This window comes from Serinus canaria, chromosome 18, assembly GCF_022539315.1.
Source record: "Serinus canaria isolate serCan28SL12 chromosome 18, serCan2020, whole genome shotgun sequence".
In the NCBI taxonomy this organism is placed as follows: domain Eukaryota; kingdom Metazoa; phylum Chordata; class Aves; order Passeriformes; family Fringillidae; genus Serinus; species Serinus canaria.
In genome coordinates this window covers 266643-291602 of record NC_066331.1, presented here as the reverse complement: position 1 = coordinate 291602, position 24960 = coordinate 266643, and the positions used below count along the sequence as shown (strand labels likewise).

Sequence of the window (24960 nt, the reverse complement as noted above, 5' to 3'; positions counted from 1 at the left end):
GCACTTGTTTATCTGCTGGCAAATGCATGGATTTCTTGGCCAAGCATCTGCTTGTGGATGACCCTGAGAACAGCACAGGGCATCCAAGCTCAGCGCTGGTGACAGAACACTTCCAGCCTGCTTTCTTGGAACAGCAGTTAGGCATGTACATCAGATGGCTGCTAAGTTCCTGCCCTGCCACAGGGAGCCTTGGGCTAGGAGAGGCACCTCCTCTAAGCTGGGCACAGTGGGTCTCTGCCCAGGAAGAGGGGAGCCACTGCAGAGCTCAGAGTCGGCCACAGTTCAACTGGCAGTGCAAAACAGACCTATTGGAGTCAAATTCTAGACAGCTCCTTGGGAGCTGTCAGTGGAACTTCACTAGTGAGATTCCCTTCCTCCTTACTCCAAAAGACAAAGCAGCTGTCACCAACCAGCCCAGGCCACCAGCACTGCTGACTTTGTGGGGTACAGCAGTGTCCACTGCCTACCTTCAGTCATGCAGCCCTGGAGGGAGGTGGCTTCAAAGGTCTGCAGGTACAGGTCTCACACACACCTAGCTGCTGCTCTGTCAGGGACAGCCCTTCATGATCCCGTGGTGACTGGGGGCCTGCTCAGCCCCTGCCCTGGTGCTGCTGTGCCCAAAGTTTGGGAACACGACATCAGGGCTCTGCTGGGGCCCAGGAGAAGGCTGGAGCTGGAGACAGACACAAGTGTTGTCCAACACCCCTGTGCCACTGCTCCAGTACACATCCCACCTGCTGAGACAGAGAGGTGCCCCCAGTTGTCCTCTAGCCTCACCATGCCCTCCCTGTGACATTTATAGCATATTTTCTAACCAAAATACCTTCAGCAGCAAGCAGCAGGTTTGGAAATAGCAGCGTGGCTCAGGGGATCATGTGAGCCTGACTAGCAGAGCCCAGCAGCCCTGACGTGCCCTGTTGCAGAGCAATGTCCCCTCAGCCCAGCCAGCTGGCCCAGGGGCTGCACACTCTCAGAGCCAAGCCACGGCCTGCTCACACCTGCACCAGCCCCCAGAATCCGAACAGGACACAGGCACTGGAATGTTCTTTTCCTTTACTAATTACTTGGAGAAAGTGACACACATCCCATTGCAGCAGAGTCCCTTGAGAATCATCCTACAACTCTGATCTCCCCTTCCAGGGTAGGTTCAAATATTCTACACTCTTATAAAGACAAAGAGACATAATAGTATTAAAATCTCAACTTTATTTGGCCATCAAATTCAGTACCAATGTTATTGTAGCAGAATGCTAAGAACCAGCCTGATGCAGCTCAGGCCTGTGAGGCGCTCCCTCAGTCACATTCCCAAACCCCAGTAATTGCAAATGTCCTGTTTGATCTGTTTATCAGGCCCTCCCCCACCACCCACCTGCCGGGTCAACCCACTCAAAATAATTCATGAAAGGGATTGCAACTCTTGTCTTTGATCAAAAGGATGTCAACACAGCTGGTGAGCCAGCAGCCACCTCCACCCTCAGAGCCTGCCACAGCCAGTGCACACAGTATTCCACCCCTCCAGGAGTTTGGAATAGTAATCTCCAAGTGTCTTAAAGGAGAAGGGAAAGGAAACGTCTGGCTAGCACAAAGAGAAGCACCTTTGCATACACCTTTTCCCAGGAAGCCATCAGCCTTCTGCCCCCACATATACTGAAGGCCAGCTCCAGGGAAGAACAGCTGACACCATTAAGGACCCTGCCAGGTGCAGAAATCAATTAGGGGCTTTAGTTTTAAAAGAAAAAAAAAAAAAAAAAAAAAAAAAGCTGTCTGGAAGATGTTAGTGGCAAGGCTCCAGATTGTCAGGCTACTGAACTCCTGGTACCACCTCACAACCTCCTGCTGCCCAGAAGAACAGAGTTCTCCAGACAAAAGCTGTGTACAAAAAAGTACATCACAATAGAAAAAAGAGCCCAGCTGGCTGGGCTGGCTCCCTAGTGACAGTTCCCTTTTCAAAAGCCAAAAGAAAGAAAAGGTAAGTGTACAGACAAGTGAGGGTAAAGTGTTACTTTAGAAGCCAATCCCTGGATTTCCAGTCATTTACCTTCTGCTTTAAATCTTAATGGGTTTCTGACTCACTGGGCTGCATCACAGCAGCCAATTTAGTGTCTGATTTTTTTTGGGTGATGTAGATCAGTCTTCTCTTTACAATTCATCCTTTTGGAGTTTCTGCTCATCCTCATCACCTTCCTCAAGTTCAGTTTCTTCATCCATCTCCAGGTCCTCCAGATCCTGTGGTGATTACAGACACAGCTCCGGGTTTCTGGCACATGAGGCAGACCCAGAACCCAGCACTGAGCAGCACCCCATATCTGTTCACTGCTCTCTGCTGCCATGCTAACAAAACAACCAGAGACTTCTATCAAGAGCTCCAGACTGAGGACATTAAGGATTAGGAAGGCCTGGAAAATGGCACCTGTACACCTGTAGTAACCTCCACACTCCCTCCCCTCCCTAGGCCCCCAGCAGGTGAGAGCTTCCAAGCAGATACACAGGCACTGATGTGGCACTGATCACACAGCCCAGTTCCAGGTGCTGAGTGCCCCAGCAGTGCTACTTGACACCCACAGGGTGCTCTCCAGGAAAGGAGCCCAGTGCAGCCCCACAGCCCCCTGAACAGATCACACTGATGTGGGCACTTTGCTCACCAGCAGTATGCTCTCCTGATATGGAACAACACAGGATCTTATTTAGGACTGAGGATTCAGGCACAGAACCACGCTCCCTGTTCCCAAAGGCCCAGAGTACTCCATGCACATTACTCACATCATCAGCTGCTGCCCCATCCTGACCTCCGCTCTCCAGGAATTTTTTGAAGCCTTCTAATGTCCTCTCCCCATTATAGTCAATTACCTACACAGGGAAAACACCAAGGATGCTGGTTATGGGCACTACAGACCCACACCCCTGGAGAGGAGAATTCTCTTTCTGAGCAACAGTGAACATGCCAAGCAAAAGGGAATTTAAAAATTCACCTTCACCCATATGAGACGAAGGAAAACAGCTCAGCCACTAGACTTCAGAGATCACTGCGAGGAAAGAATAGCCTGCAGATGAGCACACTGTCTCTATGCTCCCTCTTTTCCCCATCCCACTTCCCACTGCCCCCCATACTCTTTCCCTACAGCCCAGACCCCACAAAGGTTCGTGGGTGTCCTGCAGACTCGCTGTGTTCCATGCCCACAGGATGCAGATCCCTCCCCCAGTCCTGAGCAGAGCGAGCTCCGTGCTCCCTGGCTAGTGGCTGCCAGCCTGGCTGCCTGCTTACATTTCTGCCAGAGCCTGCAGGGAAGAACTTGAGCGTGGGGAAGCTGTGGATTTTCACTGCCTCCACTTCATTAGCCGTCGAGTCCATCTTGGCAATGACAATGTTCTCGTGGTCCCTGTAGGTTTCTCCCAGCTTGTCCCAGATTGGGGCCAGCTGCTTGCAGTGACCACACCACGGGGCATCTGTTAATTACACAGACACAGTTGCACCAACAATCTAATGAGGTACCACTCCTCCCCAGACAGACAGTTCTCACACATCTCTGCAACCAAGGCACTGCTTTTGGGGCCCAGACTGCAAAAGGTTTTTCCCCTAATCCTGGTCACACATTGTTTTGGCAATCCTTTCCCACCAGTTACTTAGAATCAGCTGTAGAAAGATACTCACAGAACTCCACAAAGACATTCTTATTCTCATCAAAAGCAACTTCTTCAAAGTTCTTCCCAACCAGAACTTTGACAGGCTGCTTGTCCCAGTCTTCAGGAAGATCCTGACTCATTAGGTGGGGCTAGAATAAAAAGTGAAATTCAGACAAACTGCTACATAGCGACTCGGACTGATCATGCAATCACACATCCTGGAAAAGCCACCTTTCACCACTCCACTGGTGCCTCAGTCACAGATGAATTGTCACTTCCTCTTCTCCCACAAAGAGTCTCCTTCCCACCCTGACCCAGTGGGAATAGCAGCTACCTTGTTCACCACCACTACTGTTTATCCACATACCTTGATCTTGCCTGCCAGGAATTTGTTACAGAACTCTTTGATCTTGTCTGCTGTGAGCTCATCAGATTCAGGTTTGTATTTGGTCATTTCTTCCTCCAGGGTGATCAGACGTACAGCTGGGCACTCTTCCTTCTTTAGGCCAAAGAACTCCAAAATCCTCTGGTTGTCACTGTGGTCACTGTCTATGAAGATGAAGAGGATCTTGGGAGGAAAACAGGGAAATGTAGGAGGTAAACACGAGTACCTTGTAGCTACTGACACTTCACACACATGCTCACACCAAGTGTAGCTGAAGTGGCTCTTTTCCTCCCCTGTCCCAGAGGAGAGAGCTGGCTTAAAGTCCTCCTCCACAGCTGCTCCATGGATAAAGACAGTGCTACACTTCTCTGCAGGAGGTAGGTGGTCTCCTAGCTCATGATCCAAGAAATCCAGCTCACCTTCCCTTTGAAGTCCCCAGCTGCACTCTTGAAGTTGTCCAGCTTCCCTTGATAGTCAGACACACTTTTTGGTAGGAAAAGCAGAATATGAGTCTTGATCTCTCCTCCAAATATTTTAGGAGCAGTCTGAGGAGTAAAAAATAAACTTTATTTTTGGAAAAGAGGCAAATCACTATCCAGACCAGTTTAACTCCACTATGCTGAGCAGCCCAGAGCACCCTCCAATACTGCAGGACTGCTCTGCACAGCAAGCTCCCACTTCCTGTATTCTGTGTCCTTCCCACTCCTCCATTCCCCCAGAGTCAGCTCCACAATAAAACATGACCAGGCAGTCTACAACTGGACCTTTGCTATATTCTTGCAGCAGCAATGGGAAGAGCCTTGTCACACATCTGAAGACCCACCTGCTCAGTGAACTCTATGACCAGAGGCAATGAATTAGACTTGATGAAGTTCAGCAGATTATCTTTTGTGAGATCCCCTTCAAAGTTGTTCTGGCCTTCATCAAACTGCAAGAACAGACATTTCTCATTAGAACACTTGTGCATCCCACACAAATCTCTCACTGCCCCAAGGGATCTCAGCTGCACTCCTTCTGAACAGACTTCCATCTCAACAAGGTTACCAAATACACATAAAATCTGCATCAAGGTGTCCTTCTTCCTTGCAAGCAAAGCTTTAAACCAGCCCCCACCAGAAGGTAAGCAGCAACAACAGCCAGGTTTGATCTCAGCCTTGCTCTGCACCACTGTGAGAGCATTAATGGTGCAAGTCACCAAGAAGAACCCTGAGCAGCTGTCTCCAGCCCTGCAGCAGCCAATGGCCAGAGCAGACACTGCAGCCACACAGTGCTGGGAACGTCTGACAGCAAACAGTTACTTCCTCAGCTCTGGGGAATTCATTCCAGTCTCTGCTAGGGACAACAGCACATGTTGCACATCACACTGGAGATGCCAGGTCCTGTTCTACAGGGCCATCACCCATGTCATCCCTGAGCAGGATTCCCAGAGCCCTCTAGCAGCCTGAAACAGCAACAGCTGCAGAGGGCACATCAAGGCTAGAGGGAGGATGTGCAGAAGGGCACAGCAGTGCCCTGGCAAGGCCATACTCAAGCTGTTGACAGAAGAAAGAGTGTGGACTTGGATAACCTTCTGTTAAGAGGAGGCACACCAGCCTCAATGGAAAAGCTGAGGAAAACATTTAGCATTGGAAAATAGCTCCACAAACACTCTGAGGAGCTCTGCAGATTGCCTCGGCACCATCAGGACAGCTGTGTGAGGGCCTGTGCAAGTCTGGACAACTCTCACAGAGTAAGAGAAGAACAATGAGCCAAACCCTCTCAGTTCAGACCCAACTAAGGGTATGGAGCCAAAGCCCAAAACCAAAACAGGCCATCAAGGTCTCCTGTCCTGGTGTTTGATTACTGTGGGTGCTGCTTTTCTCGCTGGTTCAGAGTAGATCTATCCAGGAACTCCCATGGCACTGCCATGCCATTGCACAGGAACACAGAGGAGCCCCAGTGGCTGGGCAGATCTAGGCTGCTCCTTCCACAGAACTGAGCACTCCCTCCCCGCCCCAGCCTGGCACAGCATGGTCACTCCTGTTCCCAGCACACACAAAAGGCTGCCAGGCCCAGAACTCTGCCCACAGTGGGGCACACAAAGCTGACACACAGAGCTACTCATGCAATAGCACACAACTACCAAATGAGACAAGAACAAAACACTCCTCCCTCCCTTCTCCCCCCATTTTGCTAATGCATTTTGAGTTCAGTAGCCAGATATTTCCTCAGCCACATTGTTCCTGAGAGACTCTGACTCAGAATTTAAGTCTACAAGCTTCTATCACCATAAAAAAAAACTACAGTGTCAGAGGTATAGTATAATAAAACAATTATTGCAGGTGAACAAAAGAAAGTCTGGTGTTAGGTCAGGCTGAGCAAAGTCACAATTGATGACATTACAGGTGTAGTAAATCTGAACCCAAAGCACTCTGTCCTGCCTCACAGCACCTCTGGGTGAGGAGCCACCAAACCTTAAGAACCTCTTCTTGTCTGCTCAGCCTTGGAAATCCACCCCAGTGACAGGGTTTTTCATGCCTCCATTAGGGCATTTGTGATTCTGTAGGTAGTCAGCACCCCTCTGCACATAATCCACTGCCCCAGCCCAGTCAGCTGGAACTGCAAATCCTCTTAGGAGCTTCTTTGGAATCCCTGCACTGCAGAACCCACAGCAGTGAGGCAGAGCAGATCTCGGACACAGCAGGGAGCAACAGCAGCAGAGGTCAGCAGTGGGCAATGAAAAACAACTCTGCTAAGACACAACCAAACAGCACTAAGGCAGCCAGAGAGCTCATCTACTGTTCTCTTGGGCCTGTCCAAGACTTTGTGACCACTGCTGCGCTGCAGAGAGCTGGGCAAAAGGAAAGTGAGTGAAGGAACAACCTGCACCCAAATCCGAGCAGCTCTGGGAGAACAGCACAGGGCTGGGAGACTGACACAGCTGCACGCTGTGGGCCCCTGAGGTGCCCCTAGCCCACAAAGAGGCCACAGGCTCTGAAGCCCAAGAACGGTTACACCAAGAGCAGCATGGGGCCCTTGCTGTTTCATCCAGGACTGACCTTGATGGAGTTTGACTAAATAAAGAAAAGGAAAGAGACAGCAGAGCCCAGTGTGGCACCCAAGCCTGGCACCAGCCAGTACCTTCTTGAAGAGGATGACGCTGTCCTTACTAATCTGGTACTTGGTGAAGACATCAGCACTGGAGGATATCCCAAAAGGAATATCATCCACAGCTTCTGCTGCCTGCAGGAACTCCTTTGCTGCCTCTGATGCCGAATCCTGGGGAGCAAGGAAAGGCGTCTCAGAGAAGCCACATCACCTGAAGCATTCACATCCTAGGGCCCAGCCCAAAGAACTGGAAGTTCAAGGAAGGCAAGACAGCAAGTATTGCATAAGGCACAGAACCTTCCCCAGCCAGGAGGGAGCAGGGAAGACCCTGGACACACACAAGACCATCTCCAGTGGAAACACAAACTCTACCTTGAAGAAACCAATCACCACCACTTCACTGGAGTCCACCAGTGCCTCAGCAGCAGCCACATCAGCCAGGCTAGCAGCAGCTGGGCCCGTGCGCTTCCTCAGCCAGCTGACGATGTCATCTGCCTCCCTGCCAGCTACAGGAGAGAACAAGGAGTCACTTTCCCCCCAGCTAAGGCCAAGAGCACAAAACCCTCAAGCTTTGAGAGAGAAGATCTTTCAGCAGCTGGTCAAGAGATCAGCAAGACTCAAGATCTCATTTGCGCAACTCTTTCCCTTTCACTCACAGGGTAATTAAGCTTATCCCTAATTGATAAGTCAAGGTACAAGGGACACCCAGGAATCCATTCTCCTCTCACCTCCTGCCCCCGTCCTTAAACTTTGACCAGCAATGCAGCACTTCTCCATGACCTTAGTATTACTTATGCTATCACAGCACCTTTTCCTTCCAAGATCTCTATTCTGGATGTTACCCTCTGTTACCAGCACTCTGTGGCCTGGCTCAGCTGAATTCTGTCTTGGCCTTCATTGCAGCCCTCCCACACCCCGTGTTTGCCTCCTCACTCAATGGCCCAGGTGTGTTTCCAACTCTGGAAAGGATTGAGTCAAGTTAAGCCACACAAAAAACCAAGCTCAAGTCACTCTGCTAAAAGCAACTTCCTCCACTCTGGTTGACCCTCAGGGATCTCTCCAGAGAGAGGCCATTGAAGGCTGGCTGTTCCCCACGGGCCCAGCACCATTCCCAGGTCGTTGTCACAGTGGACCTTGTCCAGGCACAGCACAGCTCCAGCGCGGGGCCATGCGCTGGGACCTGGCGCCACGTTGCTGCCCTCTGCACCCTGGCGGCGCATCCAGGCCCGCTTCACCTGCGTCCTGCCCCTCCTCACCCGTGTACTCCTTGGGCGCAGCTTTGTCGCCATTCTTGAAGAACTTGATGGTGGGATACCCGCGAACGCCGAACTGCTGCGCCAGCTCCGACTCCTCCGTGGCGTCCACCTTGGCCAGCCGGATTTCCGAGCCCTCCGCCTTCAGCTTCGCCGCCGCCTTCGCGTACTCGGGCGCCAGCGCTTTGCAGTGCCCGCACCACGGGGCGTCTGCGGGATGGGGCGTCAGCGGCGGCCGGGCCTCCCCGACCGAGACCCGCCGGGACTCACGGAGCCCCGGGGAGGGGCATGCCAGGGGGCCGCGCAGACCCCCGCCTCGCCCCGGCCCCACACTCGCCCGGGGGTGCCCGTCCCTCAGCGCCTCTCCCCGGCCCGACCCTTCCGTCCCCGGCCGCACCCTCGGTCTCCGCCCGCCCGTTCCCCCCAGCCCGGCCCGGCCCCGCCGCGCTCACAGAACTCGACGAGCAGGTATCGGTGATCGGCCAGCGCCTGCTCGAAGGAGTTGGCGCGCAGCACCAGGACGCCATCCTCCTCCTCCTGGGCGGCGGCGCGGGCGGGCAGCAGCAGGGCAGTGCAGAGCAGCGGGAACAGAGCGCGCACCGCCGCCATGGCTGATGGCGGCCTCAGGGACGGGCTGGCTCGGACGCGCGGCCGCGGCACCGCCTCCGCTTTATAAACCCGCCCCCCGCCAGCCGCCGCCGCGCGCTATTGGTTGCGCTGCGCGCCTGCCATTGGCCGGCGCAGCTGCCCCGGCCACTGCGCACCGTCTATTGGCTGGCTATCCAGGCACGCCCCTCGGCCGCCTCCTCGGGTTGGCCGTATGCCGCGCTCCCCGCCCGCAGGCCTCCATTGGCTTCTTTCTCCGCTATGCAGCTCGCGATTGGTCGACGCCGCCGTCTTGCGTGGCCCCTGCCCTCGAACGTGGCACTCGGGAAGTGCTGCCGGGCGGCAGTGCGCGTGCGCCCGGCCACGAGCGCGTGGTGAATCCTGAATGGGCCGCGCGTCCCACGTGACCAGCCCGGCGCGCGAGGCGCGGCCGTGGTTCGGTCCGGTCCGGTCCGGTCCGGTCCGGTCCGCTCCCCCTCCGCTCGTACCTCCCCTAGACACAGCCTTCCCCTCGGGGTCACGGCAGCAGCGCTGCCCGCCCAACCCTGTCTGTCCCCCGGCACTGGGCTCCGGCCGGGCCCGGCACCGGTCCGCCTGCGGCTTGGCACGGCCGCTTCGCTTTGCTGCAAGCTCGCCGGTCACGGAGATGGGCCGGGAGCGCGGGCGGCGCTGGCGTCCCCGCGGCACACGCGCCCTCACGGCGAAGGCACCGGCGAGGAGCCGAGCAGTGCCGGTGCAGCTCCCAGTCAGTGCAGGCTCCTTGCGGAGCCTGGCGGGATCCGGCACGGAGGAGCCCGGTGACCCTGGCAGAGCAAAATCCCGTCGCTCGGGCCTGCCTGTGCTGCCTCGGCAATGCCGAGGGTCCCGGCTGCTGCCGGTGTGCGCCGGGCGGGGAAGGCCCCGGGCGCTGCCCGTGCCGGCCTACCGGCGCCGCCGCTCCCGCGCACGCAGGGGCCGGAGCGGGGCCGGGCTGCGGGCCGCGCCCCGGGGATCGCCAGCCCGGGGCTGCTCAAACCCGCTGCTCTGTGTTCAGGGCAGGGGCCGCGCCCGGAGCTCGCCAGCTCCCCGCGGAGTATCCGAGTGCTGCCAGGAGCTGTTCCCTTTTCAGGAGCTGCGGCCGGTGCCACACCACGCGCTCTTGTCAGGCCCTGGGAGAGTCCAGCGAGGTTTTGGAAGGCAAAGCTGAGCACACGGTGAGGGCACAGCGGCCACCCAGGGCTGGGCTGGCAGGGAATCAGCGCTGCATTAGTCCAGGCCACCTCGGACCACTGCTGCTCCGACTCAGCTGCTCACACAGAGCTGTGGTGTCAGACAGAGATGCTGCAGCGCTGGAAAAGGGGAATGGCCTGGGCTGCTCCTGCACAACTTCTGGCCGAGGTTCTAAAGATGCATCACCTGGAAGGGGCTAAGGCTTTACTTTGGGAACCACAATTCATGTGAATGGTCTGTCCCACCCAGCCTGTGACTGGAGCCACCCATTCCCAAGTGCACTCATGGCACGCACCGGGCACAGGAGCCCAGCTGTCACCCTGCCGGAGGAACATGCCACAGAACAGAGGCAGAGAATCCCCAAAGCTGGAGCACAGCACAGCTGTCCTGCCCTTCCAGGCCTCCTTCCACGGTAAAACGATCTAACAGAAACCTTGACACCCTGGGTGTGGAAACTCTTGCCAAAGCGCTGGGGTTGCATCAGCTGGGTGCTCATCCCCTGCCCGCAGAGTGGCTGTTGGGGGCCAGCACAGGGGGCCTTTGTTCAGCTATCAGGCACATCTGGGCTCTAACTGACACACTGAGGGTGCGGGCTGCTCCCTGCTCCAGTCCCCATGCTGCCCTCCACGGCCCCACACTGTGCAGAGGGCTGGGGGCTGTTCTCCATAGCCAGCAGAATGAGTGATGTGCCTGCTGGTGTGGGCACTGGCCACAAGCCAGCTCCTACCCAGCATGGACTGTTGCCTTCAGTCCTTGTCCTTTCCATCATCTCCTTTAGCATTTTTTCCAAGGCCCAAGGATGGGGCCTGTGCTGTGAGCTCCAAATACAAGAGGGAGCCGACGGAGTTCTCAGTTACCTTCACGAGTCTGACCAGAGGCCCCTCTTCCAGGTTCTCTTACACCATGGATTCTGTAAAGAGCCTTTAATGGCTACACTTTCCTTTATCCTTAACACAAACATGCCACATGCTCTGTAAACATCCGCAGGCTCTTATCTGCTGCCTCTCCTGGACTGTTTTCTAATCACCTCCCTCATTCTTGTGACTGCAGTGGAATTTCCCTTTGTGTGTGCAGCTGGAGCAGTCGTGCTGTGGGTTCAGAGCCTGCCTGCTCCTCTGCTGGCAAGAGGCCCTCCTTGGAAATCCCTGTTTTTACAGCCTCACATGTTCCCACCCCTCACGCTGTGGGCAGTGCAAAACAGGGCAAACAGCCAGGGACAGATCCTGCACACATACTGCCACGGGGCCTCTCCTGTCCCAGATCCCGTTTCACATTCTAGCAAACCCAGAGATCCTGGCCTTCTCCCACTCTAGGTGTCTCCAGAAATCCCATTCAGCCACTTCATGCTGAAGATCCAGCATGGACAGTACACGGTCAGTTCAAAGATTTTATTTAACTGTCATAAAAGGAGAAGCAGACGATGATTCCAAACCTGTTAACCTGGGTCTAGGACTTACAGACAATACGCACCAAATCAAATTAACAAAAAAACCTCTCTAGGGGCAGGGCGAGGGCAGTTAGAGGCAAAGACGTAGCTATGAGAAGCCACTCGTACTTGGTCCCAGTTCTAACCTCAGTGTGGTAGATCCAGATCGGAGGGCTGCAGAGGTGGCACACGCCTGCCCAGCCCCAGGGCCTTGTGGGGCCCTGGGGCTGCTTTGCCCCAAGAGCTGCAGCTGTGGGGCCGGCACGCTGCGGGTCTGCGTCAGGCACGGGGGCCGAGTGTCAAGGCAGTAACTACAGGCCAGGCACAGATTTTAAAGGCAGAACAGATACATAAGGCATTAACCGCTTCAGAACACTTGTCTGTCGCAAGCTCTTTGTTGATCGCATCAGGAGCAGCTGCAGAGACAGACTCATCCATCCTCAGCCCAAAGTAGCCAGGAGGGCGGGTGCTGTCCTGGAATCTCAGTGCTTTGCAGCTCCCTGGGCTGCAGTGAGAAGTGTGAGGTGATGGCAGCCCTGGTGCCCCCTGCACGCCCTGCCCTTCAGCCCCCCTGTGCCACAGGGCACCCAGAGAGCTCTGAGGGGGCTCTGCAGGCCAGGCTGGGGCCAGCCAGGCCAGGGGGCGGCCAGGTGTCACCCGGGATGTCACACCCTCTCTCCTCTGGAGATGTCCTGTCTCGGGTGAGGAACGGACCAGCAGCAAAGTGGGAAGTTGTGAATCTTTCCTAATAACACATGAGGGGCGTGACGAAGCTGAGCCCATGCCAACAGACGGGGAGGGCAGGTGGCGTTTAAAAAGTGTAACAGAGGCAGGACCCCCTCCCTAGAGGATACATGTTACACATTTAAGGCATCATGGTTACAGGGAACATCCACAAATGAAGCTGCCCAGGACACTGACAGGGCGGAAAGGGCAGGCAGACAACACTTGAGCCAATAAACTGATTTGACAGCTGCCTGGCACCAAAATTCTTCAGCTACTTGGAGGCAGTAGCTACCCTGAGCTGTGTGCAGGAAAGCCAAGCACAGGATCCTAACAGGGGCTCCACCCCTTTGGCACCTCCTGGATAAAGGAAGGTGGGAAGCAAGAAAGGGCCTGGCAAGGGAGTGGGCACTCCCCTCAGTGCTGGGGCAGCACAGCCCCAGGACGGGCAGCTGGAGACCAGATGCAGACAGCATGGTTTGGTCAATGCACTCAGCAATTCTCTGGGGAGGGGGCACATAAAAAACTGAGCTCTCTGGTCAAATGAAAAAGGGGGTGACAGGTAAGAGGGTTCCAATGTCAGCACTTTGGTACAGGGGGGGAATTCTACGGTAGCCACTGTCTGATTCACGCTCTCTGGGGTTTGGCCTCAGGAAGGGCTAGTCCTTCCAATCCTTCTTGATGGTCAGGTTCCACTCCCAGGACAGGTGGTCAGTCTTATCATCATCTGTGAACTTGGATTTGATGTTGTAGCTGCCCCGGGCCAGCATGCCCTTCGGGGCCTCTTCCATGGGGGTCAAAAACTCGTACTCCTCTGCTCGGGGGCCATAGCTCCCAACCATGTATTCGGTCTTGTCAACTAAAAAGACAAAAAGAGGTGTGTGGAGGCTTCATAGAGGCACCAAGAGGTTCAGGAGCCTCCCCTGCATCTGGGGCAAGGCTGAAGCAAAGGAAAGGTCTGTTACTGTTACAACAATCCCTACAGCAGCTGTAACAATCGGAATCTCACCCAGTTCCGAGCTCCCTTCCCCCCAGGAATGGGCCCCTCCTGTGGGGGAGTGACTGGCAGTGCTGCCCGCTGTGACCTGCTTCCTGCCAAACTCAGGGGGTAAACGTGCTGGGGGGGGATTGGGATCACATGCAGTGCAGCCAGGACCACAGGCTGCCCCAGCACTGCAGGCCCAGGAGCTCCACAGAGCTCCATGGGCCTGTGGCACTCAGGACTGTCCCCTCCCATGAGGAGCTGCTGGGCAGCCCCTGTCACAGCAGCAAGATGAGCAGGAAGCCCTCAGTCACACAGAACAGCACCAAGTCAAGAGAAGCACTTACTTTTCACACCTTTCCGGAATGTGTGCTGGATGTACTTCAATCCTGACACAATCTCCCTGTTTACCTGCAGAGAGAGGAGCAGGGACTGAGCAGGACGTCTCCATACATGCTGCCCACCCCACGTGCAGGAAGAGCCCATTCCTTCAGCACAACCCCACTTGCAGGGCACGGGCACTCCCCAGGCTGGGACTACAGCAGCCTGGTGTTCCATTTGCTCCGTTTCCAGATCGGAATCCTTACCCTAAAGGAGATTTTTATCCGGTATTCCACGCCCTCCTTCAGCACAAATGCTTGCTTCTTGTAGCTTTCCAGATCGCCTACAGAAACAGGAGAGGGTTGCTCAGAGCTCCTTTATGCTGTGCTGTGTTCTGGGGTGAATTTCGGTGGCCCGAGCAGCTGGGGCAGGAGCTCCAGGGCCCCCTCTGCTGCCGGAGCCAGGCTAGCAATGCCCTTGCAACAGGACACTGCAAGCACAACTCTGCAATTAATTCCAGGCTGTTTCTTTGCAGATGTTTGCTCCAAGACTGTCACCATTTAAAAGCTGCCATGAACGTCACCATGCAGGCTGGAAGAATCTGCCTGCCCCATCTGGCCCCTCACACCTCTACACGACACCCAGGTGTCACGGAACTGCTGCTGGGCTCCAGGTACAGAACCCGCTGGGGCCCAAGCACTGTGCTCTGCTGCCAGCCCTTCTGACACAGGAAGGCTCACCTACCTTGCCAGCAGTGCCCCTGCCAGCTCTGCCCAGGAGCAGGGCTGGCATTCCCTCCCAGCTCACCTGTCAGGTCCAGTTCCAGGGGGCCTGGAGCAGTAGCGCAGACCAAGGTCAGTTTGGTCACCACCACATTTGGAGCATTGGGATCTAGAGACAAGAGAAAAAGCTGTTAAACACTCATCCCCGACACCGGTCAACACAACTCCTTTTCCTTCCAGATAACTTCCTGAAAGAGCACAAAAATCAGCAAAACCAGCCTCCAACTGTGGAGGGGTCAGGGCTCCCCTTACACCAGGCCCAGCCCACAAGGGCAGAGTGCCACCCTTCAGTCCCTGAGCCCTAATGCTGCGGGCCAGCCATGGGCACGGGGGAGAACAGACACAGCTTCGTGCTCTGGGCTGTGCTCCTGCCCAAACACTGAGCTGGGAGAACAGCTCCCACGTGGGAGCAGAGGCAAGGCCAGAAGGGACCAACCTGTGCCAGGGCTCACCTGCACTGATGGTGACGGCGCCCAGCAGGGCCTCCTTGTACTTGCGCAGGCTCTCATCGTCCTTGTCCAGCTCCTGGATCTCCTGGATGCTCTTCTGGGCAGGTGGCTTGTAGTTGACAGAGTGTTCATCCTCCTCATTCTCAGCTGCAATCTGGGCCAGCTGCTCTGCCGTTGGCTCCTGCTCCGCCATCCTGGCACACGTGCTCCACACTGAAGCAGAGAGGAGAGGTGTGACTGCCCTGACCAGTCATCCCAGCAGCAGGGCTCCCCAGAACTGCTCTGCTGTCACTCTGCAGGCTCCCACTCTCACTGGGGCCCTTCACCCTGCCCCCTGGGAGACACAGCCCTGCCAAGGGCCCCCAGCCCCTGCAGAACCTTCCAGAGGCCAGGTCTCATCTTCAGCCCACAGAGGCCCAGGCAAGAGTGAGAAAAAATTCAACCTCAGTGCTTTGCTTGTAATGTAAATACCCCAAAGTCATAGGGAAGGCATTCTCCTCCACAAGACCAACCAGCTGAGGCTTTCAATTGGAATAAGCCAGAGCCCCAAATAAACCCAGTTCTGCTCTCCACAACAGGATTCCAGCTAAGACTAGGCCTCTGTCTCACCACTGGCACGAATGCCAGGAGCCTCTGTTGGGATCTGGTCCCCATGTTTTGTAACTGTCACGTCAGTGCTCTGTGCCTTGGCAGAGTGGGATGAGACACCTGGCTCAGCCCTTTGCAAGGATCTGTGGCACACACAGCCAGGGAAACAGGCAATGAAACAAACAAGATGTGGAACCTGCCCAGGACTCTGCCCAGGAAATGCCCAGCCACACCAAGGGCAAGGCAAAGGTGATGCCAACACTCCACTAAAATCCTCAGTAACAGCCAATGACACATTCAGGAACTCTTGGTTCCACAGGGCATGTTGTCTGAAGGGTTATCCTATGGCAAATATCAACTTGGCCTCTCTAAAGCCTCAGAACACTCTGGCACACCTTTAGAAAGGCACTGGGGGATGAAGGGACACCATGGGGCTATACCAGGGCTCTGGCCTTGCGTGGCATCTAGCATCTGTGCCAGGAGCTTTTCCTGCTGTAGCTGCACAACAAACAGCTGGCCCTTCCACATGGCATCCTCCAACATCCTCACACTGAATGATGTGGAAATTTGTCTCCAAAAGGGCATTTAGTCTCATGTCACAGATGAACAACTGACGAGATTTCACGCCCGTGTCTCTATATCAAACCCAAACAGCTGCCAGGCTTGAGGACTCCCAGAAGCACTGAGCAAACGCTCACTTACACACCCTGCACTGCTCCATCTCCTCGCTGCATCCTGCCCAATCCCCTCCTCATGTCCTTTGGCTCACCTCTGGCCTAGATTATACCTCCCATGGGCCACAGTTTGTTCTAACTCTCACACCTTGCTCTGAAGATACCTGTTGCTTCCAGGAAAGTGACAGAATTTCAGCTTTACAGAATCAAAGTCCCAAACTTGTGGTGACTCCCAAATTCTGTGACTGAGCCTTCTGTGAGAGCACACTAATGGCAGAGGATCCACTAGCATCCACACACCTATCTCCAGCAGTGGTAGGTACACTTCTGTGTATGAGCAGCCACAGGCACCCTCCACCTTCCAATTTTCAGACCAAGCAGAGACAAAATCTCTCACAGACAGCCAGATTAAGGACAGCAGGAGCCATGAGGCAGCCTCTGCTCCTGAAGTTTGGAAGTTCTTGGAGCCATGAACAATAGCACCAGTCCCAGCGCAGCTCCCGTGGCCAGGAGACAGCTGCACTGACTGGGAACAGCCTCGGCGTTCACAGCCCTGACTGCCAGTAGCTGGTCACCTCCAAGAGCCAGAATCCTCTCCTGGGCAATTTGGAAATGCCCTGGTTTGGTGTCAGCACAGAGCTGCCACTCCTCGACAGCTGAGCCCCTGGGGTAACACAATGGTGACAGTTTTCTCCCACGCGTCACAAGCCCCATCTCCACCAGAGTCACAAGGAGCCCCTGCCACAAACTGGTATTTAGCAACAACCACAACAAGAGGACACAGAAGAAAGCCCAAGCCAACCAAAACCCCAAATCCCCAGCTCTTTGGTCATGTTCCTGTGTTCCAGCCATACTTCTGTGACCCAGAGCTAAAGAATCATGCATACCCAGCATACAGATTAATCACAACCCACTCCAACCTTCTTGGGATTTCTAAGGTGGCAGGAGCCCACCAGGACTGAAAACACCATGGGGGACCAGAACCAGCATGACTCCAGTCAGCACTGCAGGCCAGGCTGGGCTTGGCTCTGGGGAAACAGCCCTCACCCTTCCTATCAGCTTACTCACAGGTCCTGGGGATCCCCCTGCTCTGTGGAACAGCACAGCCCCCCAGGAATTGCCAGGGCTGCAGAAAGGGACCCCAGCCTGTGCTGGAAGCAGGGTACAGAAGGGCTCCTGGACCTTCAGAAACAGACCCTAGCTCCCAGCAGGTACTCAGGATCTCAGCAGGCTGTAGAAGGCAGCAGGAGGCTGAATCCCTACCTGGGAATTTGCACTCTGCCTTCACTGCTCCCTAAACCCAGCAGACTCTTCCGGATTCTCAGCATGTTTTGTGCAGGACAGAGCAGCTGCAGCAGCCAAGGCGAGAGCCCCACCTCCTGCCAGGCAGCAACACCAGCGGGAATATCCCTGCTCGTGTCCAGGCACACAGTGGGAACACTGACTCCTGGAATCCCATCCCAGGGCAGCAGCGAAGCCAGCATTAGTCAGAGTATGTCAGATGAGCTCATCAGCTTCCGACACCCATCAGGCCTCGGACTGCACGGCCAGTTCCAGCAGTCCCCACCCTTCCTCCTTCCCGCGCAGCCACCCGGAGAACTCGCTGGAATGTGAGCCAGCAGTGAGTGCTTCTCCAGGGCCCTGTCCCTGCTGCTCTGCCAGGACCGGGAGCCCGGACATATCCCTGACCTGTTGCTCACCTACAGGGGTGAACTGTGCAGAGCCAGACTGAGGGCTCACAAACAACTCCAGAAGCATGAAGGCTGCTGGCAGTGCTGCACCAGGGATGAAACCAGTACCGTGGGTACCTGGAGCCGGGACTGTGACCCATCCCTGTGTGTCAGCAGCCGAACTCACAGCAGTGAAACTGTCGCCACTCTGCAGTCAGGGAATGAGATCCTCCACACCGGAAAAATGCCTGGACAGCCGGAGCACCAGAGTGAACCCAAAACCCTCCAGTGAACAAGGGCGGCCGTGGGCTTTTCTCACCACAAACAAACGGCAGTCACGGCTCTCAGCCAGCTCTCGGGAAAACGCCGCTGCTCTCGGTGGGGCCATGCTGGCAGGGCAGCGCAGGAACCGCAGCTCCCGTGCAAACCCGCGCCGGGGCTGGAGGTGCACCCGGCCCGCGGCGGTCGCGGTGGAAGGGCCTGCCCTGACACGGAGCAGCCCGACCCCGGTACCGAATCCCAGTTCCTCATTCCGTGCCCAGCGGCCATTTATGGACAGCCCGTACGTGCCGGAGGCACGGCCGACCCCGGGACGGGTCGGGCCGGGCGATCCCCTGCACTGGCCCTCGGACCGAGACCCGGGCACTGGGCACGGCCCGCCGAGCGCCGCCCCAGCCCCTGCGGGGAACCCGGGCCGCCCGGGCCGCCGCGCCCCGCCCTCGCCCCACGCGCTCCGCTCCGGGACGGCCCCACCGGGGGCGGCGGCTGCCCCAGCATTCGGAAGGTCGCGCAAGGGCACCCGGGGCCCCGAACCCGCCCCTCGGCAGCGCCCGGCCCTTCCCGCGGCCCGCAGCCAGCGCGGCGCACCCGGCCCGGCCCTGCCCGCCGAACCGCACCTCCGCCCGCCGCTCCCGCCCGCTCCCGCCGTACCGTGCTCGCTCGCTCCGCGCTGCGCTGCCAACGCCGCGGATCCGCCCAGGCCCCGCGCGCCCCCGCACTTCCGGGACACGCCCGGCACTTCCCGTTACTCGCCGCCGCGCCGCCGCCGCGCTTCCGCCGCGGACCGCGCGCTGATTGGCCCGGGGGGGGCGCGCGCGGGCGGGGCGGAACGGAGCGGATGGGCGGGAGCGAGGCGGGAGCGAGGCGGAGCGGGGCGGGACCGGCAGGGCAGGGCACACAGGGATCGGGACACGGAGAGAGGCCCGGGAGCCAGAACGGGACCAGTGGGGCAGGACGGGACCGGGACCGGGACCGGGACCGGGACACAGCAGAGGGGCGCAGAGCATCACGGTATGTGTGGGAGCGGACGGGGCGCGGCGCCCAGCGCGGCAAGGCAGCAGCCACAGCTCTAGACATGGTTCTATTTTATTACGGCAAAGGTGAAAAAGCCACCTTGGCCCAACAGGCAACCAGAAAAATTTATCCCAAAAATAACTCGGTACAAAACAGGTCTGCTGAGAATTAAAAAAAACCTTTACAGGAGTTAAAACCTATCCCAGAACGTAAAAGTAAAACAAATCCCATCCTCGGTAGTAGTAGCCACAGCCGCAGCCCCTGCCGGGAGTGTGGAGCAAGATTGGAGTCCTTCCCTGGCCCACTGCTGCCGCTTTAGCTGGTGTCCATCTGCAAGAGAGGGAGCAGTGTCACCACGGCCCTGGCACCCTGCAGTACCCCCTCACCGAAGCCCACCCCCCTCTTTGCAGCCTGGGTCTGGTGAGCCCCCAGGCATGGGGCACAGGGACAGATGGGTCCAAGCCACAGCACACCATGCTGAGCACCACAGCACCCTGCACTGCTCATGCCCCCCCTTCCATGCTCTCACCCTGACCTATCCCATCCTGAACCACCCACTCTGCTCTCAGGGTGTCCTTGTGGCCTCAGCTTTGCTGGGATCCTGGCACAGCTACAGCACAGGCTGAGCAGGTTCCAGCTACAGCTGCAACCTGCCCATGGCTCCCCTGGCTGGGGGCTCATTTCTGCCACCAACACAACACCCTTCCCCAGCAGCACACCACACAGTCCTTCCACATGAGATTCTCCTTTGTTTTCCCATTCCTGCATCCCATCAGCTCTGTGGGTTTTGTTCTGCAGCTGCTGCTCATAGTGGCTGCTCCAGCTATGGAGCCTGGCAAGAGCAGAGCCTGTTCCTCAGCCATTAGGAACAGGTGACAAACTGCTCTGGAAAGCGAAGCTCAGGGCCAAGCCAAGGCACAGCTCAGCTTCAGAGTGAGACTGCTTCAGCCCAAAAACCTGGAAAATGCTTTCCCTTTTCTGCCAGCTTCAGACTGCCAGTGCTTTCCAGGATGAGATGCTGTGGGAAGCCCATGACCATGCCCAAGCAGCACTTACCCTGGCATTGTAAGCATCCAGCTGTGCATCTAGTTCTTCTGCAGAGAGCTGCTGTTTGGAAGTTCTTCCAGCTCCTCTGCCTCTCCCTCTGTTCCCACCACGAGTCCCTCGCCTGTTGCCTCCACCTCCAAATCCCCCCAAGACCCCACGGTTCCTGGTCATGCCACCTCTGTTTACACTGTAAGTTTGAAAAGGAACTGTTTTAGTGCCTTCAGTGAAGCTGAACAGGACCCACATTCCCAGCAGGGAGGGATCCTGCCCCTCCCGCCCCCCTGCTCCGGCAGGGCTCCCCCACCTCTGTGCTGGTCTCCGCTGCGTGTCGATCTGTGACGTGACCAGCTGGATGTTCATGGGGCGCCCTGGAGGGGGAGAGCAGCTGTGAGCCTGTGCAGGACACACACAGGGCAGGGGGCACACGGGGGTGAGGGTGAAACGGGCACGAGGGGAGGGACAGGGACGTGCAGGAGGGGCACGAGGGGAGGGACAGGGACGTGCAGGGCTCCACTCCAGCCAATGGAGCTGGCCGTGGGGCCAGGCCAGGCAGCCTCACCATCCAAGGGCACCCCGTTGTACTGCTTCATGGCCTTCAGTGCATCAGCCTTCCTCTCAAAATGCACGTCTGCCGTTCCTAGGCTGCGGCCAGACCTGTCATAGTGCACAGCTGCCTTCTTCAAGGTCCCAAACTCTGCAAAGAGCTCCTGGGAACGAGAGGGAAAGGAGCATGCCCATCCATCAATGCTGCAAACGCTGCAGTGCCCCACACTTGGGGTCAGGGCTCACCCAACCACCTCAGACAGCCTGGAAAAACTCCCAGAGGCACAGAACAGCCTGTCAGCAAGAGTCCAGGCATTGTCACAAGTGGCAAAACCAAGCAGGACTCCACACTCATGTCCTGCAGAAGGCACATTCACAGCCGGGGAAGCAGATTCAGGGGATGCTGACCTGTTGTTTTTTATTTTTCCCAGGGGATCTGGGGTCTTTGTTGAAGAAGAGTCAAAGCAGCAACCCCAGACACCTTTCTCAGAGCACAATGGCCATGTGAGTGCAGGGATCCATGAGACTGTGGCACTTTTACTGTGCTGGACTCGTGCCCCCTAGGAACATACCCCAGAAACGGAGACCAACCAAGTCCTCTGCTGAGCTCTGTCCTGTGCTGCCACAAAGGCTGGAAATAAAGAGGCAGCAACAGAGCCACCAATTTTGTTTCTCAGGCACTACATTTGGGAAGCCAACAAGGTTACTGCACTGCCTGTGTCAACCTGCTCCCGAGGCACAGCAGGGCTCTCAGCAGGGCTGCTGCAGCACAACTACAAAGGGCACCTGGCAGATGTTTTCTGGACAGAATGTGGCAGGCAAGGCCGGGTCAGCTCTGCCCAGAGCCAGCTGCTCCTGCCTCAGGGGACACAAAGAGCACCCAGAGCACCTTGGGTTTCTCATACCACAGCAAGAGGCATTGGCATAGGAACAAAACCACATCTGAGGCAATGCTAAATTATAGGGCTGGGGGCCAAAGCCACTGTCAGCCTTGCTGCTAAACAAACTCCAGTGTGAGCTTGTGCAGCAGCAGGAAGGTGAGTCCTGGCTGCACACAAGGCATAGGGCTGAGTTTTACAGGTTGCTGCCTCACTGCAACAAACAGGAACTTATTTAAACCCAGTCTGAACTTACACGAGGGAAAGAGGTGGAGTGCAGCACACTACCCAGTGAGTAGGTGACTGACAGAGTTCCCTTCCAGTTCCCCACTCGCAGCCAGACGGGTGTGTGGAGAGGCTGAAGGAATGAACTGATGAGCAAAGTCTGGCAGCAGTGGTCTGGTTCTCCCTGGTGAGGCCACAAGAGCCAGAGGCCAGGGTGATGGCAGCCCTCTGTGGCACTCAAGTCCTGCACAGCTCACAGCCTACTCCTGACCCTGGGACACCCCTCTGCCTCCAGCCCTGAGGCTAATGCCCCAAGCACCCAACTGCAGCCACTGTGGGCTCTACCCAAAGGGGCATGGCCATGACAGGTGGAGGACAGGACACCAAGGCAGCAGTACAGGGGAGCTGTGACAAATAACTGCCTGGCTGCACTGCTGGGTGCATCCTTGGGAAGCCCCTGACACCCACCGGAGCCCAGGGCACCGTTAGGGATAGCTACAGCTGCAGAGCAGGAGTTCACAGTGCACCCTTCCCATCACAGCATGACCCAGCAGAGTCACGGCATCGCTCCCGTGCACCGGGCAGTCACTTATAGAGCACTATAAACTGAATTTCCCAGCCCCATGGAGACCCACAAAGCAGGCACACATAGTGCCAACCCCATCACCCGGGAATGCTCGGCCCCGAGCACCAGCCGGAGCAGGGCCGGCGGGGCTCCCGCGGGCACCCGGCCCGGGCCGAAGAACGGGGCTCCGCTCCCTCTCCCCGAGCCGCACCTGGATGTCCGCATCCGAGACGCCGAAGTCCAGGTTGGAGACGAGAAGCTTTCCGCCGGTCTCCACGCCGGCCCCCGCCCCGAAGCCGCTGTCGAACAGGTCGTGCTGCCACTTCTCCGGGAGCTGCTTCGGCTGCAATGAGACGGGAGCTCGCTGACCGGCGCCAGGGCCTCGCCAGCCGCGGCCGCGCCGGGACTGGACAAAGGGCCGCCCGCGTCCGCGTCCCCGCCCCGCGCGGACCCGCCACCCCAGCCCGCCGCGCCGCCAGGGCCCAAGCTCCGCCTGCCCCGTCCGTACCCGGCTGTAGGGCGCGGGCCGGTTCCTGCCGCCGCCTCGGGCCATCACCGGCCGGTTCCGCACGGGGCCGCCGCCCGCGCGCCCGCCGCCAACGCCGCCCCGGCCGGGCCCGCCCCCGCGTGCGGTGCCGCCCCGGCCCCGGCCACCCCGGCCGCCCCGGCTGGCCCCGCGCTGGCTCCGGTTGAGCTTAATGATGTCGTCCAGGGACATGTCCATCTTGTCGGCCATGATGGCGGCACCGCTCCCGCCCGCACTTCCGGCCGCGCTGCGCCCGCGCCGGAAGCGGAAGAGGAGGGGCTGCGGCGCGGCGGGCGCGCGAAGCTCTGTGGGGCGGGCGGCACTTCCGGCGGGACCGGGACCGGGAGCGGGACATGCGGGTGCGCGTGCGGAGCTGGCACGGAGTCGCGTCCTGGCTGTGGGTGGCGAACGACGAGAACTGCGGCATCTGCCGGATGGCCTTCAACGGCTGCTGCCCTGACTGTGAGTGCGGCACCGGCACCGGCACCGGGCTCTGCGCGCCGGGCGGGGCTGACGGTGTGTCCGTGCCGCAGGTAAGGTTCCCGGAGACGACTGCCCGTTGGTGTGGGGGCAGTGTTCGCACTGCTTCCACATGCACTGCATCCTCAAGTGGCTGAACTCGCAGCAGGTGCAGCAGCACTGCCCCATGTGCCGCCAGGAGTGGAAGTTCCGCGAGTGAGGGCGGCACCGGGCACGGGCCGTGACCCGCCCCCGGCCGGCCCGGGCTCGCCCAGTAAATGTGCGACGGCAATCGCGTGTCTGTGTCCGGTGTCCCGCGCTCGGGGTCGGTGCTCGGAGCGGGGCCGGGAAGTGGGTCCGCAGGGCGCCCCGCGGGCTCCGCCGCCCCGGAAGGCCGCTGCCCGGGTGCCGCTGCCGCGCCGGCACCGTAGGCGCTGCTCGCGCTGTGCCGCCCCGCCGAGCCCCGTTCCTGCGGACGGCCCGGCCCCGCCGCTGCCCGCTGGGCAGGACCTCGGGGCCGCTCTCCGACCTGCGGCGCTCGCCAGCTCCGACACCGGCGGCTCTGCCGAACCCGACCTCGCTGCGCTGCTGCCCAGCTCGGCCCACTGCCCCGGGGCTCCGCACCGCGGTGAGGACGGGGCTCGGGCTGGGATGGGGCACGGTTCGTGCTCCCTCCACGGGTTCCTGAGCCCCCTCAGCCCCGCGGTGCTGAGCAGCGGAGCAGGGGGTGGGCTGGGGCTGCCCCTCTCTGCAGCCAGCGCTGCCGGCACAGCCCCCACCCACCCGGTGTGCCGCTGCTCCCGCAGGTACTGTGTGACACGTGTGGCCGTGGAGCTGCCAGGAGCTCTCCTGTGCAAGGCAGGTCTGACTCTGTCCCTGGACCCCGTGGAGTGTGTGGCTGTCTGAGCGGGACTGGTGGCTCTGGGGTGACAATAAACGTGCTTGGGATGGCTCTGTCTTGTCTGTCCTTGCTGGGGAGGGGGGAGCCCACCCAGACCTGGGAGCTCTGGGCTGCTGAGCCCTCCAGTCCCTCCTGTGGTGCTGAGGCTGCTCAGGTACCCAGCAGAACAAAATCCCCTGGGCGTGAGGCTGCCCAAGGCCTGTGGGAGCTGCAGGGCACAGTGCAGGGCCTGCAGGGAGAAGGGGCTGTGCAGGGTGGCTGCAGGCACAGGGCTCCTGTTCCTGTGTGCCCCCAAAGGCCCTGCTCCCCCCTTGTGCTGACGGGGACCTGGCACAGCCTGTGTCCAGCCCTGGGGCAGCACTGGCAGCAGGACACAGACTGGGGGGCAGTGGGCTGGAAGCTGATCCCTGGCAGGGGCACCCCTGGGTCACCACCTCCCCACAGGGTGAGTCCACAGCACACACCCAGCCTGGCTGCAGTGCCCATGCCAGTGCTGGTGCCAGGGACTGCCTGGCCCACGGGGCTCCTGTGCTCATTAGGAACAAAGCCAAGGAGTGCCCCCAGTCCCACCACTGCCCCTGGCTGCAGCTCACACGCATGGACCTGCCCTGCTGTGCCAGCCAGAGCCCAGGAAGGGGCAGCAGGGCTGAGTGGTGGCTGCCCTGGGGCTGAGCAGCCCTTGTGCCACGGAGCTGCAGGGATTAGGTGAGTGTGGGGCTCCCTCTCAGGACCAGTGCATGTGTGGCC

General features: G+C 58.3%; 4 protein-coding genes across 5 annotated transcripts; 1 reads left to right on the top strand and 3 right to left on the bottom strand.

Moving 5' to 3' along the window:
- Positions 1–1186: 1186 nt before the first annotated feature.
- P4HB (prolyl 4-hydroxylase subunit beta) lies at positions 1187–9014 on the bottom strand. Its single transcript, XM_030232483.2, has 11 exons — positions 8799–9014; positions 8350–8556; positions 7466–7599; positions 7127–7264; positions 4830–4934; positions 4426–4551; positions 3989–4189; positions 3650–3770; positions 3263–3444; positions 2761–2847; positions 1187–2226 (listed from the first exon to the last, which is right to left on the bottom strand). Exons 1-11 carry the CDS (start codon positions 8953–8955, stop codon positions 2140–2142), a joined length of 1545 nt encoding a protein of 514 aa, XP_030088343.1. The 5' UTR covers positions 8956–9014; the 3' UTR covers positions 1187–2139.
- A 2520-nt stretch (positions 9015–11534) lies between these two features.
- Positions 11535–18840, bottom strand: ARHGDIA (Rho GDP dissociation inhibitor alpha). The gene is made up of 6 exons (XM_030231935.2): positions 18707–18840; positions 14848–15057; positions 14421–14504; positions 13880–13956; positions 13640–13703; positions 11535–13169 (listed from the first exon to the last, which is right to left on the bottom strand). Exons 2-6 carry the CDS (start codon positions 15035–15037, stop codon positions 12970–12972), a joined length of 615 nt encoding a protein of 204 aa, XP_030087795.1. The 5' UTR covers positions 15038–15057; positions 18707–18840; the 3' UTR covers positions 11535–12969.
- Positions 18841–19123: 283 nt separating this feature from the next.
- On the bottom strand, positions 19124–23095 carry ALYREF (Aly/REF export factor). Its single transcript, XM_050981310.1, has 6 exons — positions 22836–23095; positions 22539–22670; positions 20676–20823; positions 20421–20484; positions 20126–20303; positions 19124–19399 (listed from the first exon to the last, which is right to left on the bottom strand). The coding sequence occupies exons 1-6, from the start codon at positions 23061–23063 to the stop codon at positions 19385–19387; spliced, it is 765 nt and encodes a 254-aa protein (XP_050837267.1). The 5' UTR covers positions 23064–23095; the 3' UTR covers positions 19124–19384.
- Positions 23096–23127: 32 nt separating this feature from the next.
- Positions 23128–24264, top strand: ANAPC11 (anaphase promoting complex subunit 11). 2 transcript variants are annotated; one of them, XM_030232270.2, is made up of 2 exons: positions 23128–23386; positions 23479–24264. In XM_030232270.2, the coding sequence occupies exons 1-2, from the start codon at positions 23207–23209 to the stop codon at positions 23530–23532; spliced, it is 234 nt and encodes a 77-aa protein (XP_030088130.1). In that variant the 5' UTR covers positions 23128–23206; the 3' UTR covers positions 23533–24264. The 2 variants fall into 2 exon arrangements, with proteins under 2 accessions (XP_030088130.1, XP_030088129.1); XM_030232269.2 differs by having other exon boundaries at positions 23137–23315; positions 23387–24264.
- Positions 24265–24960: the final 696 nt, after the last annotated feature.